The sequence below is a fragment of the Trichosurus vulpecula genome, chromosome 1, assembly GCF_011100635.1.
Source record: "Trichosurus vulpecula isolate mTriVul1 chromosome 1, mTriVul1.pri, whole genome shotgun sequence".
Lineage (NCBI taxonomy): Eukaryota > Metazoa > Chordata > Mammalia > Diprotodontia > Phalangeridae > Trichosurus > Trichosurus vulpecula.
Window position 1 is genome coordinate 389,497,742 of NC_050573.1, and position 22,214 is coordinate 389,519,955.

At 35.5% G+C, this 22,214-nt stretch overlaps 1 protein-coding gene across 6 annotated transcripts in view; it reads right to left on the reverse strand.

The window, feature by feature from the left end:
• TCF4 (transcription factor 4) overlaps positions 1 to 22,214 on the reverse strand; it is a 435,705-nt gene that overhangs the window by 44,584 nt on the left and 368,907 nt on the right. For all 6 annotated transcript variants that reach the window (XM_036757133.1, XM_036757108.1, XM_036757126.1 and 3 more), the window contains 3 exons: positions 18,755 to 18,860; positions 15,289 to 15,422; positions 6,861 to 6,993 (listed from right to left, as the gene is read on the reverse strand). In XM_036757133.1, the coding sequence (XP_036613028.1) occupies positions 6,861 to 6,993; positions 15,289 to 15,422; positions 18,755 to 18,860 (373 nt within the window). The remainder of the gene's footprint in view (positions 1 to 6,860; positions 6,994 to 15,288; positions 15,423 to 18,754; positions 18,861 to 22,214) is intronic.

Genomic DNA, 22,214 nt, shown 5'->3' on the forward strand with positions numbered 1-22,214 from the left:
GTTTTGCTGATCCTGCTTACTTCACTCTTGATCAGTTCATAAAACTCTTTCTTGTGTTTTTCTGAATTCTTCACAGTCATTATTTCCTATGGTAGCAATATGCCTTTAACCATATACCACAATTTCTTTGGCCATTCTCCTACTGAGTTATCATTAATTTAAAATTAGGTAACTATGAAATAGAAGTTCTAGGATTCACTCTGCAAGATCACGCTGTAAAATTCCACATTATTACAACACAGGATGAGTCCAAACAAGAGAGCGGACGTGGTGTCAATTATGGACAAGATATAATATTGAAGCAAACAGTTTCCAAAGAATCTCTTCAAAACAACTTCAAAGCAAAGAATAAAAACTGAAAACAGCTAAGGGTCCAGAAAACTATTTTGGGCAGGGTAACTTTTTTTATAAGTTACAAATAAATAGTAAATTACTAACTTAAAACATGAGTTTGTGACCTGATATTATTTTTATTAATTAAGGAAAAATGTGGGTAATTACAATCTTCTAACCATTTTAAATGCAGTTTTCTCATTTTATGTTTAAAGACATTGAGATGGGTGGGTGGTGGAACAAAAAATAAAACATACTACCAATTCAAAATATCATAAGTAGTGCTTAAGAAAAGAACAAATAAGTGGTGTAAGGAAAAAAGAAATGGTATTATCATCAGAAGGCCTGGGTTCAAGTCCCGACTTATCCTTTCTCTGGGTATGATGCTGCATATGTTGCTCAGCCTCTCTAAAGTACAGTTCTCCCCATCCATGAAATGTGAAGCATCATACCTCACTATCTATAACATGCCAGCATTTTTGTAAGAACAGCAGTTTGTAAAACTTAATAGACCATACAAATTATTAACAATATTTATAATATTGATGGAAGAAAGAGATTTAAAACAGACCAGATAGTAGAACTGGAAGGAAATTTAGGTCATCTAACCAGCCCCCTCATTTTACAGATGAGGAACAACTGAGGTATAGAAATGTATGTGCCTGTATACATGCATACGTATGCACATGTGCACATACATACATGCATGTGTCTGCACACATACATATGTACACATACAAATACGTTTATAATACTGAATACACAGTTCAAAAAAAGAACAAAATCCATCCCTCTGAAAATTTTATGTTGCCATTATGAGTTAATTTTTAAAGTCTCTGACAAAGTTATTGTGTTTGTCCTTCGTTCTAGAAGAGGACCATGACATCAGGGAAATGATGACATGACTTGCAGTTGACTTTGATTTCAGTGAGGCAGGGCTGTGCAGAGTCACCAGCCTCACTTTCTCCTCCAGAGCCATTTGGGTCCAGTGCCCTGACAGTCACCAGGACTATTGGACGTGGCCCAGGATTCACTGGGAGACCCTGGCCCTTTCAGGCTAAGGTCTTTTTAGGTTCTCGCTTTGAGTGAGGTAATGCCCATTCTGGATAGATAAAACCAGAACAGAGCTTGTTTAGTTTTCAAGCAGAATGATTTCTTCCTTTTCAGATATGGAGCATGGTACCACTAAATTTCTTGGCTACCTTTCCTCAAGTCTTGCTCTTCAAACTCACCTCTCCAAGCCTTTGATTCTATAGGTATTCACTGAGCTACGTGATCCTTGCCCACATCATAGTTGGACATGATTTTAAAGAGGAGAGGGATTTCAGGCATCATTCAGCCGAATCCCAGACAGGTGAGGGGACATTCTTCAGGTCACATGACTACAGCCAAGCTTAGCACTCAAGTCTCCTCTTAGTCCAGTTTTTTTCCAGTACCTCATGGTGTCACATGTGCAAAGTTCTCATGACAAAACAAAGCTAGAGTTTGCATAGCTTATGGGCAACAATTGGGATGATTTCTTCCCTTATCTTGCTCAAAGTTGGGGGAAGGGGGGAGGAGAGGGACAGGACCCATTTCTGAATACAATTCTGGCATGAATATGGAGGATATTTAATTGTTGTGAGGAACTATAATTTTGTAGGAGGGTTTAGCACAGCCAGTTATATGATTATCAGTCAGAGGACTTGAACACAGGTGCTGCTGCTGCTGGCTGCAAGCTTAGCAAAATGAAGAAGAATTTAAGATCCTTAGCTCTGATTTGGACCACCCTCTCTCTGTCTTAATATCAGCTTAGGGAAAAATGAAAGTTACATTCATACACACCCTAACAAAAAGCCAGGATGAGCTCTGCCTAGGGACTCAGTGAATTTGGAAAATGTCAGAAACGTGAATTACCCCCACAATGTACACCCATAACCCTAATGTGGGAACACCATGCAGATAATATCAAAGGCATAAAGTCTTTCGAAAAAGGTCTGGGGCATGGGGTAAGCATCTAAAGAAGACATGTTTCTTTAAAATTTGAGATTCACTGACTACAATGCTGGACATCTTCTGGCTATTGAACTGCTGGGTGTGTAACATGAACTGTGGACCTGAAATTAATGATGAAAAGTAGGCAACATCTCTCTCTGAGGCAGTATTGTATTTGGCCCAGTTTTTAAATTGGAACACAAATACATACTATAAAACTTTACTTGCCGGGGAGGTCTAGAGATGGAGGAGAACTTAGCAGGAAGCTAGACTTCCTAATTATTTGCAAGAAATGAAAGAAAACAGTTTAAATTGGTGTAATCTTAGTTGGTGGTCCTAACTAAAATGCATTGATATTGTTAGATAAAAATCATACCTCTCTTATGATATGTGACTGTTCAACATCCAAATGTACTAGAAAGCTCAACTCTTGTAAAACATCAAGTGAATATTATATGACTATCTGAATAATAATATCACAGAGAAACCAAGTCCTCAAGGAGGCGAGAACACAACGTTTCCACCAGGAAAGCCACATACTGAAATGCATCATGTCGTACAAACATGTCATTAGAAACAAAAGTAGCAAGTTAGATTAATTAGATAGACATATTCTAAAGTAATCTTTATCATATGCTGAATTAAATCTTGGTAGTCTGTTCCTTCAGCATTGCTTTGTTTGAGGCTTTTGGAAACACAGGTAACATCATCCATAGGAAACGTTACCTTAATAAAAAAAATACTTATCATAGTTAATATATTTATTATATACACAGTTCTTAATTTTTTACTCTGGGGACAAGAGAATCAAAAATCCCAAATCATGGCAGGCTTTTTTGCCCATGGAGTCACACAGATGAAGAAAATGTCTTTTTCAGTGGGTGGGGATGAAGGGATGGACTTTTATGTTCCTGGGTAGCCTCATTCTGCTGGGATTAGGTCACATGCTTTGTTTTGTTTTTTCTATCAGGAATGGTGAATTAGGGATCATCTATGGTGGGAGAGGCAGGTATGTGGGAACCCTAGGCAATCTCTTCTTCTAATGCTAATCCTGTTTATATGATATATACTTCCCACAACTCCTTTCACCTAGTTACCCTTGTACTATTTCACCACTAAGGGAAACGTTCAACTATACATTTGCATTTCCAGTGCCTAGCACTTTGTACTTTGTACAGGGTAGGAATTTAACAAACGCCTGCTAACTGTAAAACTGATCTCTACTTCCCTTTTCAATACATTTTCACTTCTAGTGGTGCCAGAACAATGTGATGGCTTTGAGTTAAACCCAGCCTTGGAAGGTTTTGGACAAAGACATGACAATATCTGTTACAGGTAAAAGGGAACTGACTGATTCACTTCAATTCTTCAATGATTCCATGATCTCACTGACATGGGCCCTCATTCCTTTAATCATACAAGTCACAACCTATTTGTACCATCTCTTCCCGATTGACCCCCATCCATGTCCTCTCATAAATGTGGTAGAGGTTACTCCCCCCAAAATGCTAGATTTCCTTTAAGTTGTTAAGCTTGTTACAAAAATCTGCTCTGGTACTTGGCTGTAGTACTGAATTCACTTTGGGTCCTTGAAGAAAAGGTTAGTGGAAAGCAATTGTTCTACCATGTTGGAGAGGTTTGATGTAACACCCTGACAAGAGAAGAGTTTCTGATACGTTAAGACAAGCCTAACTAAGTAAAGGGAGGTTCTTTACTAGAGGCAAGTTATTTAGTGCTGAACACAACTCATGAGTCTCTTCTTATTCTACTTCAATTTTAACTCAGAACTGGAATTAACACTGTCTTCAACCCATGGCACTTTACTCCAGTTTACTCATAGATCTTTTCCAGTTTAAATTTAATTTAAAAAAATAAATGTGATTTTGATGCCGGCAAGTGATTTTAATGGAGTTACTATACTGATGCTTCATTAAGGTGGATGCCTCTGACTTCTCCAGGTTAAAAAAAAAAACATTATAAATTTCTACTAATGACACATGGGTGATTATGTCATAAAGGCCAATTATTCATTGGGGTAGCAAGAGTAACCCTCTTTTTAAAAAGTCTAGTTGTAAATTTAGAAATAAAAGAATAAAACAAAGTAAACTTAGTTGCCTTCTGAAGTAATAAATAAGCGAAACCTCACTCACCCAAAGCCTTGGTACTCTACTTCATCTCTGAAACCTGGATTGAAGAATAATTTAACTTTTGCTTTTGTAATTGCCCATAATTAAAGACAGTCCAAGGAGGTTAAATTGTTAAGGTTTCAGAATGAAATTTTCATGTCATACTTATTAAGCCTTACAACTCTGAATAAACCTGGGACTTTGCTTCCTCCTCTGTAAAAAGAGCAGGTTAGAATATATTATTTTAATGATTTTTTGCAGTTCTAAAATTCTATGATTTTAAATTTTGTTCTAGCAAGTGGGCCAATAATTAAGTCCACAAGTAATGAGATAAATACCATAAAAGAAAAAGGTTCTCAATGCATGTGAGAGTTGGTCATGTAGTCTTTTTTCAAATAGGAAAAGTAGCCTAATGGAAGCATGAAAATATGAAAATACTGACGTGTATCTTCACCAAGAAAACATGAAAAATATGATGCCCATGTGTTAATGCTTGAACCCCATTCTTACTGCATTAGTACTGCTTACAGTCATTTTATACAGAATCATGTGTATAATCTAAAACATATGTCAGGTTATGTGTTCCCTATTTACCAATTATTTAATTAGCTCTGTTTGTTCTTTGAGATATAGGCAATGTAATATTTCTTTATTTCCTGCATTTAAGTATGAGTGAATATATGCCAAATATTTTAGAAACTCTACACATGTATTTTATTAATCTATACTGTTTGTTAGGAAAGTATCAGTAACTTCAGAAGAGAAGGCTTCTCATCTTGTTATAAAAACTTGCTGCCATCATTGAAGCCCAGCATACTCTGTGAAAATCAAATCAAATTCTGAGAGAATTATTATATGAGGGAACCAAAGTGTCCTACTTGCAACAGCATGATTTAAAAGAATATTTGAAATATTTCCTTAAGAAATATTTAACAGAACAAAGATATGCCTTTATTAATAAATACAACCATTCTGTTCCCCTCTGTACAAGTTCCGATAACCTGAGCAAATTAGTTATATGTCTAGAAGGTTTCTCTTCCATTAAGTTGAATTACTACAGCAACTTCTCTCACTAAAGGATGATGAGACTTTATCACTCACTTATTAATGAGGAATTCTGTAGTCTGTCATAAGTACAAAATTATTTTAGATCATTGCTGTTATACCAGTATTTTATATGGGGTCAAAGAATTCTGATTTTTTCTCTCTCTCTCCCATTAAGTCAGGGCTTCCTCCTCTTGCCCTTTGCACTTGAGTCAGTGGTTTTGTCTCTGCAAACAACAGGGGCATCTTTTGGCACTTGTGATGTGACTCTAGTACCCATGTCTGATAATAAGATCTTATCACCTACAAGACAATTACTAGCACACAACTAATTCAACAATATAATCATTTTTCCCCTCTGAGATTAATGGCTATGCGGACTGCAGTTCATTCAACATTTATTATCTTATGACACCTACATTACTAGATATTCCCAAACCATGTACTCTTTTCTTATACTAGAAATAAAGTTGAATTAATCCACATATACTTATTCCCATTTACTGTGAATATATGAGTCCTCCCTTGGTCTTCTTCTCCCCTAACTCTAGTTGCTTCTTCCTTTCTGAATCTCCACACTTTATTCATTAAAAAGAAGAAAAATACTAAAACCAAAAGTAGGCCGGAAACCTAAGCCGGCACATCTCAGTAAATGAATGATCAGGCATTCTCCCATGGATCTAAAACTCATGCCTCTAGTGATGGGGCTTTCCATCAGCCAAACCACATGCACAGGGTAACACTGCTTTCATTTTCTGCTCTGCAACTACTTCTTTTTTTCTTGCTTTTAAATTTTGCAGACCTCTTTGATAACTAGCAAAATTACACCATGGAGTGATTATAACCTTTGTTCTTAATCTTTCAAGTTTAGAAGATACAGTCTGAAAATGAGCCATAATGGAATATCTATGTTTATCAAAGTTCATGCAATTTCAGTAGGGATGATCGGTGGTCCGAAGCAACCTGTGATTTTGGTATAAATTGGCTTTACTATATTATTCCCCATTTTTCATTTCAAAAGTCCCTTGATAGTTCTGCTTGCTTTTTCTATGTGAGAGGGTTATTTTATCCCTATCTCCTTTCCTAATACCAAAAGCAGGTGAAAAGCTAAAAGTTGAAAAGGAAACACATATATAGAAAGGTCAGTTACAACTAAGCCAACAGAAACCTCTGGGACTCCATGAACACTTACTTTATTTAAAATAAGCTAATATTTTTGATATTAGCCACTGTACTATTAAACAAGGACTTCAAAGAGAAACTTGTAGATAGCCTAAACTAGATGGGTGCAAGCAAACTAACTCTAAGTGAAAAAGTGCTTTCATTTCTAAAGTCCTTTCTTTTGGTCATATACATTAACATGGAGACCTCTCTATGACTCACCCATTATACTGTCTGTTCCATTAGCAGGTGGTGTGCAGGAAGAGGCGCTGTAATGGTTTGTACCACTACGATGGAAAGTGGACATCGGAGGAAGACTAGAATTGATGTCTGCTGAGGAGTGTGAAGGATAACTCTGTAGTAAGAAGCAGAAAATTCAAAGTTAAAAAAACAAATGACTATCTAGTTCTGTATTTATTTCTCTTTTGTGTCACTAAAAACTACTCATTTTGCACCAAAGTTTTGCCTTTAGGTTCTACAAATAATTAAGTTATAAATGTTAGTTACTCTAAATTTCTTAGACTTTCCATTTTATAAGCTGAATAAAATTTAAAAAAAATTTATGATCCTCAGAAAGATGGCACACATAGCTGGTTTGGGTTTTCATCAAACAGGACTGTAATTATTAAGTGACCTAAGCATTCTAGAGTGAATACTACACTAAAAGTTATCTCCATCTGTGTAGCTGAAAAATCCTTAAATTAATAAGAATTCTGATGAAAGTTTGATTCGCCTTTCAATTTCAGATCACCCCAATAGAATTTTTAATGGCTTCTAAAGTGGTCATTTGAGAAAGACTTTGCCACATACCAAATTTTAGAAAAGAAAATCAATATTTATTTGTTTCACATGATCGTCCAGTACCATCTATTCTTGTTTTCTTATATCAAATAAGGAAGTAATAGTCTTAAAGCTTCTTGCTGACTTATTAAATCACTTTTTCCCCCTAATTTACAAAATAGAAACAAGAAAAAAAAACCCTCAGATTAACTTACTCTGAAAGGATATGTTTAAAAACCATATATCAAGATCCAAATTTTATTAAGGTTGAATAAAACCGAACTAAGAATGACTCACTTCATTGCTGGTGCTTTCTTTATATGACCTCTGTACTACCTGCTAACTACACAGTGGACTTTGAAATAAGAAGACTATCTTTAAGAAATAATTTGTTTGCTGATCTATCTTTTCAAGTGAAGTTGTTGTGACAATATTCTATTTAAGTCATTTTTCCCCAAGGCATGTAATAACTGATGAATGTTGGTAATTAATCTTACTACCTGTGTATCTTCTTGGAATTGAAAATATGTCTATGAGATGACAATGTACTTTAGTCACAAAGATATGTTGAACTGTATTTTTTCAAAGAAAAACATATGGTTTTGTAAAACAATATAATTTTCTTAACATAATATGTATGCCTTTCATATGACATGCATGGAACAAAGAGGGCTGGCTATCTAAAACATGCTTTTTTTGATTGCACACGTAATATAATGATAAAACTATTTTATTATATAATTATTGGGGACACTTTTTTAGCTGCAAGGTTTAGTACTGTAACATTAAACTGCATGGGAAGTAGATGCTTAAATTCCACTCATTTGTTCTTCATTAGCCTTTATTGTTTTAATATATTAATTACTGAAAGACTAATCCAGTTCCTCCCTTCCTACTGTACATTTTCTCCAACTTTCCCATCCTTCAGAGAGCTCTTCCTTCCTTAAATTCCTATGGTACTTATACTTCGCAAAACATCACTTAGCACGTAATTATGTACTGCCTTTCATGACTCTTTTTAAGTTGTTTCTTGTGTAATTTCATCTCCCCAAATAATATGTAAGCTCCCGTGAATGGCACGGAACATGTCTTATACTTTTTTCAATCTTTCTCTTCACTTAGGACAGGTTTGAGAAAGCAAAACAATTTTTCCATCCTGTTTCCCTACAAAAACCAAAAAAATAAAAACAATAACCTCTCCACCCCCACCCCCTGAAAAAAACCCAACTAGTTCATTCATTGCCAGGTAGCATTTAATAAATAAATGCCTGATATATTCAATGTTAACTTTATCACTATCAAAGTGACCTTTGACAAAATTTTCTTTGCATAAGCAGAATGACCTCAGATTAACATGTAACCAAATGCATCTCTGTTGAGACACCTGAACCACTTATCATACCCAATTTTACTCACCATCATAATAAGAACTCTTCTGAAATTTATGCTGCTTTTTAATGAGATACACATAACATGATGTATGGTTTGGAGTAAGAAAGGATAATGGGATGATAAGCAGAAAACGTCTTTGGAAAAGAATCCCACACTTAAAAAAATTACTTAAATATTTATAGACCGCCTATCAAATGGAAACTAAAGGAGTTAAGGAGCCTTCTCAAGAAGTTGATAATAAGTGATGAAGCATATCCATAAAGTCCTTTGTTGAGGCAAGAGAAGAGGTCTGTATGTTAAACTAGAGATAGATGAATGTTAAAATGCTGATTGTATTTATAAGCTATATCAGCCCTGGTAAAACTAATTTAATAAAAACCCAAAGAAATGAAACTTTCAAGTCACGGGAATTATATCTTCTTTTAAAATGGTATTTTCCTTTTAAAAAATAAATCACAAGGAAACAATATGGCATCAGGGAATTCATTAAACAACCAAAACATCAAACGATTGTTGGATTATGTCCTGGAGTCCACATGCATTTAAACTAAAATACTACACATGCCATATGCAGAGTCCTCTATCATGAGGACTGATATTCAGAGTGATATCTCTGTGTCACTACAATACCTGCAAAAAGATTCAATCATGTTCATTCTGCTCTGTATGGTAAGGCAGGAAAATTAGATTCTGACACTTTTAAGAAGAGGTGATGGTTGGGGCAGCTAGGTGGCACAGTGAGTAGAGCACCTGGCCTGGAGTCAGGAGAACCTGAGTTCAAATACAGCCTCAAACACTTGACATACTTACTAGCTCTGTGACCTTGGGCAAGTCACCTAACCCCAACTGCCCTGCCTTCCCCTCCAAAAAAAAAGTAAAAAAAAAAAAGAAGAGGTGATGGTAAAACCTGTAGGTAACAAACAAATAAATAAGAAGAGTAATAGTTCCAAACATTCTAGCTAATTAAGATTTTGGTTAGATAAAATAAAAAGCAATAGAGACCTCAGTCAGTCAGTTAACAAGCATTTATTAAGCCCTTCATTACAGATGTTCCAGTCATCAAATATACAGGGGGATAGGTGTTCTGAGTCATGTGACACTGAGGTGGAAATAAGCAATGAAAAAAATAGGGAAAATAACATAATAATGAAATGTTTCTTGCTTTGACGAAATTCTGTTAAACAATTTGTTTTAATATAATTTTCTTTCAAGTTTTTTTAAACACATGTAGGGCATGTGATTTCTTTATTGGCAACTATTGTGTGTGTGTGTGTGTGTGTGTGTGTGTGTGTGTGTGTGTGTGTGTATGTTTAATTTTACAAGGACGTAAAATGAATCTCCTAAGGGATCATTTTTTTTCTTCAAAACAGAAACGGAGCTGCAGCATACTGAGCCACATTTAGATAGAATGGATATATGGCTCATAGAAAATTAAACTCACAGGCTCTTTGAGGCGGGAATATAGATGTTGATGGTGTATAGACAGGACTTGAGATTGAAAAAGGAGAAAGATGGAGAGGAACAACATAAAACAACAATATTGGTGGATTATGTATGGTACTTCAAAGACCAGGATAGAAAATGTAAGTGGCAAACATGGGCAGAAAGCATGCAAAGATATTCAAAGAATTAGATTTAATGTAGGATAAAACAGAGATACAATGATGTGAAATTCACTGAGACTTTTTATAGATCCATTCAAACAGAAAATGTGTGACATTCTGATTATGGTAAAATACAGTAAGAACTAACATGAAGTTTAAAGTACTGAAAGAACATTTACTCTCTAGAGTTTCCTATGTGGGAAATAATGCAGTACATATAAAGCATTTAGATTATATATTATATTATTATATATTATATTCGATATTATTATAGATACTATATTAGATATAAAGCATTTTTAGATTATTGGTAAAATTATTCTGAGACAAACTAACAAAAGACTTGTCTCTCTCTTAAATAATGTACTTAAGGCAGGGGTTCTTAACTTTTTTGTGTGTTAGGTTCTCCTTTGCCAGTCTGATAAAGCCTATCTCAAAATGTTTCCAAATGCATAAAATTAAATACATAGGGTTATAAAGGAAACTAATTATATCAAAATTAAAAAAACAAACAAACAAATGCAGAGACCCCAGATTAAGAACTCTTGATTTAAATGAAACAACTGTCAAGAATTATGTATAGATAATAGTAGAATTGAAATACTTTAAACATACAGATATAGGTAAATGGGATATTAAGAAACTGGGGCATTTTTTGAGAACTGACTGCCCCCATTTTGGGTATAATGGCTGACTGAGGGGCTCCTACATGACCTGCCTACTAGAAAAGTTGTATGTCTTCTTTGCACTGGTCTAAAGGAGAAAAGGCAAAAGTGAAGCAACAGCAATCCGCTGAAACCTGCCATCAACTGATGTTTTTTGTCATGTGTGGTGGGACTATCCATCTCTCAATGACACAGACAGATGAATGGTTTTAGTGGGAATATTTTTGGTCATTATCAGAAAACACAAGGACAGATACTATAATAGAAGTCTGCACCCAGACTGAAAGAAGACAAGTATTGGGTTTAGAGTTTTAGTTAAAATGAGAGAATGAGAGAAAGTCATATGGAGCTCACTTTAGGGTACGATTCTAGGCTCACTGGACTGGAATGGACCTTGACTGGTCAACTTTTCCATCCTATTTTCTGAGGATCATGACTAAATTATCACAAACAGATGTGCATCTCTCCTATTTTTAAAAACCTGCAGGATAGTAGGCTCAACAATCTTTCACAGTAAACCCATTCTAAAGTTTAGCAACTATTGGTCAAGGAGAAAAATGAATTTGACATAAGTTCTGAATTATTTTTTGTATTTCTGAATTATAGTAGCAATTAGCTCTGGAATTCTCTTGGTTTGTATCTTCTAGAAGTTGGAATTGTAAAAGGAGTATTTCAACCAGTATCAATGGGGTTGCGGGGGTGGGGGGTGAGGGGGGAAGAAAACGAGATCTTAAAGTTGTTGCCTAAGTGTCAAAAGTTGGCTTGTTTATGTTGTTAAGAATGTTTTTATATACGTAGTATATTATATTTGGTAACTGAGAGGCAACACAGAATAGTGTTAGAGAGCTGGCCACATAGTCAGAAAGAGCTGGGCTCAAAACTTGCTTCCATCAGATAATGGCTTTAATTTAATTCTTGAGTGCCCCAGGCAACCAACTGCAAAACAGGTACAAGTCTACACTGGTAAAGCAAGTTCCCTCACCAGTAGTTTATCAATGAGATCACAGGACTTTTTTTTTTTAAGGTAGCGATTATACTCTTCAAGAACTTGACCTTTGGAAATGAAGACCTAACATTTAGGCACAATTACCAAAATGACACAGGCAAAATCTTCTCCTTTGGCCTGATTTTCCCAGAAAACCATAGCAAAAGCTTCACTTTTTGCATTGTAGGCTTGGCCAGAGGCTACAAGCTAAATAAATGTAGGGAACTACCATCATTTCCAAATGAAAGGACATTGATTTCCCACTGCATACTCAAATTACTGTCAATCAGTTTCACAGATTCTTAAAAGTATATTCAATGAGAGATTATGGATGGTTAAATCACAGAAATTACATTGATTACTGGATGTAATAATTTGATGTTATTCAAGTTAGTGGAGAAAACTACATCAGAATGCAGAGAAATAGTTCTTGCTTCTTTACATTTTTATACTATAATTACTGAAATTTGTTAATTTGTGGAGCCCAGAAATGATACTCCATATTGTGGGCTGACTATGTATGACTATATATGCCACTATATACTAATAGTGGGTATGGGTTTGTCTAAGGTTATCCTTCTAAGTGGTAAAATTATTTTGGCTCAGCAACATCTCTTATCAAAAGACTAGCGGCTTCAATTTGAACTCATACTTTTCATCTGCAACTGGAAGCATTTTCAAACTAACACAGTCCTTTGTAAGCAGCAGCGACAACATGACCTGGTTATTTGGGGAAACATCAAACTAATTTACTCTAACTTTCTGTGTCCTAGAGTCTGAGAGAAACAGAAATGAAAAAAGAGGAAGAAGAAAGAATAAAAGAACTGAATAAAAATGTTTAAAAAGGACTAAATTCCAACCAGACAGGTTGGCATAAGGAATAGTAAGTTTCAGTTACAAAGACAATAAAAGCTTTTGTTAATCAGCATTTCCAGAGAAAAAGAAAAAGAGTAAAGCTGTTAAGAAACTCCAGTTAATTAAAAGTTAATTCACATAGATCCAGTCCATATAGTGTCCCTGTAGTACTTCTCTAGCTCCCTGTTCTAGGTGAGGTGAGGCGTCCCGGGGAGAGGTTAGAAAATAAAACAGTTGCTGTTTACTGCAAAGGTATTTAAGTCAGAAGTTCCTATCAAAATGTGATAGTATAACGATTTTACACATGTAATTTGATGAGATCAAAATTAGTACTAAAAAGGATAAATCTTATTACTAGAAACTTGTTCTTAGTTACTGAGATCCCTGCTTCTCTAGTAAACTCTCAGTTATTAAAATAATTTGTATTGAGGGATTTAAGAATCTCAGAAAATATTAATTTACTGGACTTTCTTGGTAGCAAAATGCAGATAACATGCCTTTGGCTATATGTGTAATAGCTTAGAGGAATAGAAGGGAGGAATCAAAGAAAAGAACCAAGTATTAGTTTCTGTGGAAAAATTGAAAAAAATTCAAGCAGTGTAAGGAGAAAAGGGGAGCACAGAAGGAAGAGGAAGACATTAGAAAAAATATCACTGATGAAGAGTTGGCAAAGTCTTGGTGGAACTATATGCATTTAAAAATGTATTCATAGAACTACAGACCTTCCAGACACATAGTGAGCACACGGGACAATTGGTGGATAGTCCACACACTCTACTTACAAACCTGCAACATCAGGAAAATGTGAGGAAGGCCTGCAGTAAGTTGGGTGGCCCTCTCTGTGAATTTTAAATAAAAAATCTTAATGCTAAGGTATTAAAAAAAATCAATTTCGCAAGTATATGGAAGAGGAAGTATGGATAGGTAATAGGTATTCTGAAAAAAGATATGAGGGTTTTAGCGGACAGCAAGTTTCAATGAGTCTGAAGTGAGATGCGGAAGCCAAAAAAGCTAATGTAATCTTGGGCTGAATTAAGAGGGGCAGAGCCTGCAAGAACAGGGAGGTGATAGTATTGTCCTCGGCCTTCATCAGACATCATATGTAGTATGAGCTTCAGTTGTGAGTAACGGGACTTAAGAGAGACATTGATACATTCTAGATTGTGTAGGAAGGGCAAGATTGGCAAAGAGTCTTGTGTCATTGTCATATAAGGATTAGTTGAAGAAAAGGTACATGTTTTGCTTGGAGAAGATAAGACTTGGGGTCGGGGGCAATTAGATTTCTGACCAAGAGGGCAGAACCAGGAGTATCGAGTTCAAGCTACAAAAAGACAAATTTGACGTGAAGAAAAACTTTGTAACAATTAGAGCTGTCAAAAAGTGGAACAGTCTGCTTTAAGAGGTGGTGGGTTCCTCCTTCTTGGAGGTATTCAAGCAGAGACTGGACAACCACTTGTTGGGCATGTTATAATGGGGCTCCCTTCCATATACTGGTTTATATTATATTGATGCTGAGGTCCTTTTCAATGCTTAAATTGTGAAGTTCTGTAATTTATGGGAGGACATGGATGAGACAGCATGGGCTGGTAGGCATGGCTGGGTTGTGACCTGCATCACTGGGGGAATGGCCACATTCAGTAAGAGCACAGATTCACAGATTTTTGAGCTTGAGAGTTTAAGTAAACTTTTAAAATTATGCTTTATTAACAGGAGAATTCGTATTGTGACTACTTTTCCATGAATACCAAATCCAGCTTCAGTATCTAGTAGCAGATTTGCCTCTAACAGAGACTGAATTATCATTAAAAATTCTGGGCTCTTGCAGATGGAAAGAAGCCAGTTCAGATTATAGTCTAATGGTGACAAAGATATAAGTATATATAATATAAGGTCATAGTCAGTGTGGTGGAGAGGAAAAAAAGTCTATCACTTTTGACCATATACGATAACATATTAAATCCACATGTCTAACTTGTGCTCACTATGACTTCATCACCAATGGGACCCCCACCCCCTTAATAATGATACTAGTGATTCAAGACACATCAAGAAAACATGGAACAAAAATAATTGAGATTATAAAAGGGAAAGGGATATACACATTCAGGGAAAAGGGAATAAAGTGATAAGAAAAAAAGATGACTAGGAAAAATCAGTTTCTTAGATTGAGCAAAGATCTGAAGAAATGACTTCTTCCAGGGTAGTTTCCAGTCTAAAGCGTCTAGGGCTGATGCTTGGATATCCTTTCTTAAAGATCTCAGTGATGAAGATAACCCCCTAGACCCTTATGCCTATGTTTGTAAAATGAGAGGGGAAGATAATCAGTCAACTGGCTTTCTTATCTCCATTACAACAAAAAGCAGCCTTACCAAACGTTCATGTGGATGTAAGCTGCAGTAGCTGCTAGACTGTGGAATATGAGAAGAATTGCCCAACATTCCTCCGTAGCCAGGCTGATTCATCCCACTGGAGGAGCTCCAAGGGTCACTGCTGTGATGGCCATCTGCAAAGGACAAAGACAACAGTGGCTTCCCTGAAGGCCTTGAAACTGGTTTCAAGAATAGTGTTTGTCTCATAAACTTAAAAATAACTGTCCCAATGCACTTCATTTATCCTTATGCCGGTTGGTTGATAATACTGGAAGACATGGCATAGAAAATGGTGTTCAATTACTTAGCAGCTAAAAACAGTGAACAATAAATGACAGGTCCTCAGTTAAAAACCAAGTTGAAGAGAGAGAAATGGAACACAATTTCATATTGAATTATGTCAAGTTAGCAGGATATCTGATGTTAAATAAAAGTTTCTTGGCAACTTCCTCACCCTTTTTTTCTATGATAACTGCTGCTATATTTTGGAATGAATATTTTTAGCTGAAAATGCTTGATACATTACACAGTTGGCAATTTTACAAATTTTAAAAGTAAACAAATGGTTATTTGACTTAAGAGGTTGGATTTCAGATCTATAATATACAAAGTATATGGAAAAAATCTTGGAATTGCTATGTGGTACAATATGAAAGGGTAAAAATCCCTAAGGTACATATGCTTCTCAGTGGGTTCTGAGGTTTTTGTTAAGATATAGGTTTTCAGCAGAGGCAACTTAAGGCATAGATATCTTAAAGAGAAGACATTCTTTTTTAATATTTTAAGAGGTAAGGGTTTTTAAAAACTATGGGGTGGCAAAAAGGTTGAAAATTTCATTAGTATTTTTGTCAGGTCAAAATGTGATCTGGTTATTAATTCAAAATTAAAAACTTATTCCTAGGACTTTTGCATTTCAGACAAATTAGTGAAATTATACTATAATTTAGATATAAAAATCTCCCTTGCTACTATGGTCTATGGTTTCTGGTATTGGTTTCTGTGGTCTTTTTTACACTTGGGGTGGGCGGCAGAAGAAAGAAGTGGGACTGGAGAGGCAAACTTATGTTACTATTGAATATGCTGCTGGCATTGATTCTTTAACAACTGGACTACTTCCACAGTAAACCTGCAGAGAATTTTTCCAAATAGGCTTTAATCGTTGGCAGTACTTCTAATTCTTCTACAAGGCAAGCTGAATGGGGCACTATACATCCCATCAAGGGCTTTTCACTGAAGTACTAATTCTAGATGTTGAAATTTTGAAAACTGGAATGTTTTCAAGCAGTTTGGAAGAATAATCCATGTGTGTGCGTGTTTTTTAAATAAGTACCGTGCAGATAAAACTTCATTCATGGCTTTGAAATTTTAAGAAATTTAGTTGGAAGAATAAAAGTGAAGATTAAAATTAGGGGACATGGTAATGCAACTACAACATGCTTCAACCTAATTTACAGAAGATCTTTATTCTTACTAGGGACTCAATTCAGCAGCACCTAAGGTTCAGCACTCAGTAATTCACTATAGGCTTATGGGAGCTAATATATTTTTGCACAAAATGGGAGCCCAACTCCTCTTTATCTGTCATCATGGTATTAAGGAAAAGTATGATTACCACAGCCCATACTTCACTTAATGTGGAAGAGGTCCTTAGATAAGAGAAGTGTAGATATCCCTATCTTAATTTAAAAAGTCCAAGGCTAAATTCTTTTAATGAATGGTTGATGAGTATGACAAATGACTTTGTAAGACTACATTAAAGAGCAAGAGCTTCTGTATACATTTGGAAATGAGATGCACTATGTAGCAATTAAAATCTATTTAGGGTTTGTTATCTTTGAAAATTCTGTTCAATGCAGGCTCACAAAAATACATATTTTACATATGTATTGCTTTTCACAGCAAGTTAATATTTTTTATAGTCTTGTGATCTTGCCATAATGTTGTTTTTAAAAAAATAGGAAAATATTTCTATATTCTGGGCAAATAAATTGTGTAAATGAAATGATAAATGTTAACTTTTAGAATCAAATCTATATGTCATTTTTAGTTCTGTAAAGATACAATATTTGCTCCCATATTTTGCCTCATCTCCATATAATTAGGAAGCTATTATTAGTATTAGTCTACCTAATCTTCCTCCTTTGGCTTGGATGATGCAAGCAGGTCACTCCACTGAAAGTAGAATGGAGAAAACCTTTTTGTCAGTAGCTTGGGTACATACGAGTCTAGTTAATGTATAAATCCATCTCTGGGAACAGTTTTCCCAACCATGAGTAGCATAATTTCTTTCTGTTACTTGAAAAAGGAAAAGGAGGCCTCAGTGGAATGATGGCCATTTTGTGTAGCAGAGTACTACCTGACTCTGAAGAGATGAAGACACCAACTGAGACAATTCAACTTTGCCACTAGGACAAGACACAAGTAGCAAAAAGCTGCTATTAAAAGGCAGGTACTCTGCTTGTCTTTAGATAAAAGTATGGGGTATTCTTTAGTACCCCACTTTAAATGTCAACATGAATCAATAGGGACCAACTAGACTAATTTGTACTGGGTATCCTGACAATTTCTTCACTGGGAGTGCAATGGACGTGAAGCCAGGCTCCTGGAAGCTATGCTAGTGGTCCAACAAGTACTGGAAAGTTGGAAAGGCTTCAAATATGGTCCAGCAACAGCTTATGTACATGTCATTGAAGGAACAGCCTAAATCTGTTTAAAGACCTATCGCCAAATACTGGCCACCAAAGGATGAGTTTTTTTGTTTTGTTTTTGTTTGTTTTTTGTCACAGTGACTCATGAAGATAGCAGAGGACTGTGACTTTCCCTTAGACGAGGGAGTGCTCACTATGACAAAATCATGGATCCCTGGAATACCAAAATAATATCAAATTTGTCACTGGATTGAAAAGACCAAAACTTCAAATGGAGTGGGAATAATTTAAAAATGATAGTAACTACTAATCCTAACTGAATCTGTCTGCTCTTATCTGGGCAAAGTGATACCACATTATCAAAGGGATCCTTTCACTGCTGCCTTCTTTACAGCTTGAAGGATGACACCATGGCAGCTCTCTTTCCTACAATCTGGCTCTTCTTTCTACACTGCAAAATACTTTTGCCAATAGAAGGGAAAATGCGATAGAAAACCCCATGAAGCCTTGCCAAAACAAGGTCAGACAAAACCAAGAAAAAAGGGTTATGCACGACAAGGAGACAAGGCTGACTAAGAAGATTCGTATAGTCTAAAACAAGTTCTGAACCTAGTATGCAATACTTCTGGTTAACCCCCAAACTGATGTGCAAAACCATAAGAAAGGGTCGATACTTGTTACTGCTGTCACAATTCTTAGTAAAGAGCCTGGTTTGTCCGTTTTTGTGACAAATGAACTCAGTGAAAATCCAGTAAGAGTTCTCTCAGACCTTTAACATGAATTGCTAAGTGGTTTTTCCTGGAAAAGTAGTTTCTTACCTTGCATGAAGAAGGAGCTAGGAAAAGTGCTGGCTGCTGGTTTTGAAGATGGATAACCTGGTGAGTCCCTATTGTAGTCGGCAGTGCTCGCTGACGGGGCATAAACCTAGAGAAAAAGAACTAATTTAGTTTGCTTCCTGTGATGACTCAAGTACTACAGGGTATGTTATTGTGTAAGAAACAAGAAGTGGAAATGAAATGCTCCATTTTCCCCTACTTAATAGTATTGTATTTTTCCAATTATGTAAAGATAGTTTTCAACATTCATTTTTTTTAAGATTTTAAATTCCAAATTTTTCTCCTTCCTTCCCTACTGGTCCCCCTCCATCCCTAAGACAGCAAGCAATCTGATATAGGTTATACATGTACAATCATGTTCAAGATATTTCCACACTCATGTTGTGAAAGAAGAATCAGAACAAAAGGGGAAAAACCATGAGAAAGAAAATAAAAAACAACAAAAAAAGTGAAAATAGTATGCTTTGATCTGCATTTAGACTCCACATTTCTTTGTCTGGATGCAGGTGGCATTTTCCATCACGAGTCTTTTGGAATCGTCTTAGATTCTCGCATTGCTGAGAAGAGCTAAGTCTACTGTCTCACAATGTTGCTTTTACTGTGTACAATGTTCTGCTGGTTCTGCTCACTTCACTCAGCATCAGTGCATGTACGTATTTCCAGGTTTTTCTGAAATCCATCTGCTCATCATTTCTTATAGCACAATAGTATGCCATTACATTCATATACTACAACCTATTTAACCATTGCCCAATTGATAGGTATTCCCTCAATTTCCAAGTCTGTGCCAACACAAAAGAGCTATTATAAATATTTTTGTACATGTGGGATCTTTTCCTTTTTTATGAACTCTTTGGGATACAGGCTTAGTAGTGGTATTGCTGGATCAAAAGGTATGCACAGTTTATAGCCTGTTGGGTATAGTTCCAAATTGTTCTCTGTAATGGCTGGATCAGTTCACAACTCCACCAACAATACAGTAATGTTACAATTTTTTCCCACATCTTCTCCAACATTTATCATTTTCCTTTTCTGTTATATTAGCCAGTCTGAGTACCTCAGGGTTGTTTTGATTTGCATTTCTCTAGTCAATAGTGATTTAGAGCATTTTTTTTCAGACTATAGATAACATTGATTTCTTCACCTGAAAACTGCCTGTTTATATCCTCTGAGCATTTATCAATTGGGGAATGACTTGTACTCTTACAAATTTGAGTCAATTCTCTATATTTTTGAGGATTGAGGCATTATCAGAAATATGGGCTGTAAAAATTGTTTCCCATCTTTCGGCTTTTCTTCTAATATCTTGGTTGCATTGGTTTTGTTTGTGCAAACCTTTTTAATTAAATGGAATCAAAATGATCCATTTTGCATTTGATAATGTTCTCTATTTCTTGTGTGGTCATAAGTTCTTCCCTTCCCCACAGATCTGACAGGTAAACTATTCTCTGCTCTCCTAATTTGCTTATGGTATCAACTTTTATATCTAAATCATGTACCCATTTTGACTTTATCTTGATATATGGATTGAGATGTTGGTCTATGCCTAGTTTCTGCCATATTATTTTCCAGTTTTTGAACTTGTTTAGTTCTAAACTGGCTCATAAAATAAAACAATACAAAGACAAAAACAGAGAAAAAGAAAGGCTTTGTATTTATGTGAAAAAGAAAAAAATACACATTTAAGGCTTTAAAAAACAAAAACCAGGTATGATACTTCCCAGTCTAAGCCAAGAATATCAACGAAGCTTTTTGCTAATTATGTAACTATAGATATTCTATGTAACATCCACAGCGTGGTCTTGGGACGTTAGAAAACGTAAACCATCAAAGTGTTTAATATAATACGTTTTATTGTTGTTTTTATTATTGTTATCATTATTGCTTAAAAGCAGAGAGTTCACATGAATGTTGAAGGCAAAAAATAAAAGCTACGGACTAAGCTCTGCATTTACTCCACCCTTCAAGTAAACTCCTTGTTCTTAAAAAGAAGAAGGGGGCAGGGAAGAGAAATCTAGGGAACAACACTATCAAGACCACTGAAAATCATAAACCTATCTTGGGATATTAAATTCTCATGGTGCGAGCTCTTTGCAGAGATGCATGAAAAGGGCCATTAAAAGTCTGGATCTACATAAGACCACCAACACACAATGCGTGCATCAGGGGGAAATCTCTTTTTTCTTGTACTTATTATATTTGTATGTGCAATAAACTTAACAAGTGTGCCAAAAAACTAATTTACTTACATTCGTTTACTAATACTCCAGAGGCTTTGGGAACTAGTTCTTTGTAAAAATAGCCTGTGTATTTTCTTGTTTATGTTTCAGCTAAACAGGACAGTATACTAGACAATCATGAACTCATAAGGTATAGTTTAACTTTAAATGTTTTTTCCTCTTCCTTTTCTTTCTTGCTAAATATAATTTTTAAAAAGTTCCCATTTTCTTTTGCTTAAAAAGTTCCTCTCTCCAGATGGTCTGGAGGACTGAAACACTGTCATCTTCTTGATGAAAATGGATACCTTCCTGCCTCCATTTTGAAGCGAGCAGCAGATCACAAAATTGGCAGTGAGCCTATTCTGACATTCACAGGTCACAGTGAAAGGAAAAAGGAATCCACCAATAAAATGCTTACTGCAGTATTACCAAGAAGCTTCTGTTCTTTTTTCAGTACTCATCTAATCAACACCATAAAAATGTATACATTTAACTCGGAATATCATGAGCCACAAACCACGCATTAATATGAGGTTTAGGATGTCAGAATGATGTCCCCATAGACAGATGTAGGAGAATGCGCACACACAGAGATGCCGGCCGACTGACATACATCAAATAAGTGGCATGGAAGCATCACGGTGGCCTTAAAAATTGGGAGGTGTCAGGAATGTCATAAAAATATAGTTTTTAGAACAGATATTTTCAAAAGTAAAAAGAATTAAGTTTTATATTTTGTGGGATGTGAATTAGGTTTTTAGATTGTATGACATTATGCATAAACAGCCATTTGTTAAAGACCCAATTTGCTAATTCCACTGTGCCAAAGAAAAAGGAAAATCTTTTTGAACAGTTATGAGAACCAAAGAATAAAATCTAAAACCAGGGGATCCCCTATGCCCCTCCAAACAAATAATTCCTAAAAAAAAAAAACCAATCAGAACCCTACTCAAAGTCCTGTCAAGCAAAATCAACAGTCATTTATTTGAGACTTCCTTGTAAGCAACCAATAAAAGATTCTTTTTAGGAATAGTTGTTTTTAGGGGAGTGCTTGATGCTAGTTTTAAAAGCTGAAATTAAACACAGCTTTCTGAATAAAAAATAGAATTGAAAATGAAATTGTTTTGGTATTAAAAAATCTGAATATAATTGTAATGTTATGAAACTGTAGTATCAGTGATCTTTATTCACTGACAAAAAAGTATGAGGTACACTTGTTATTA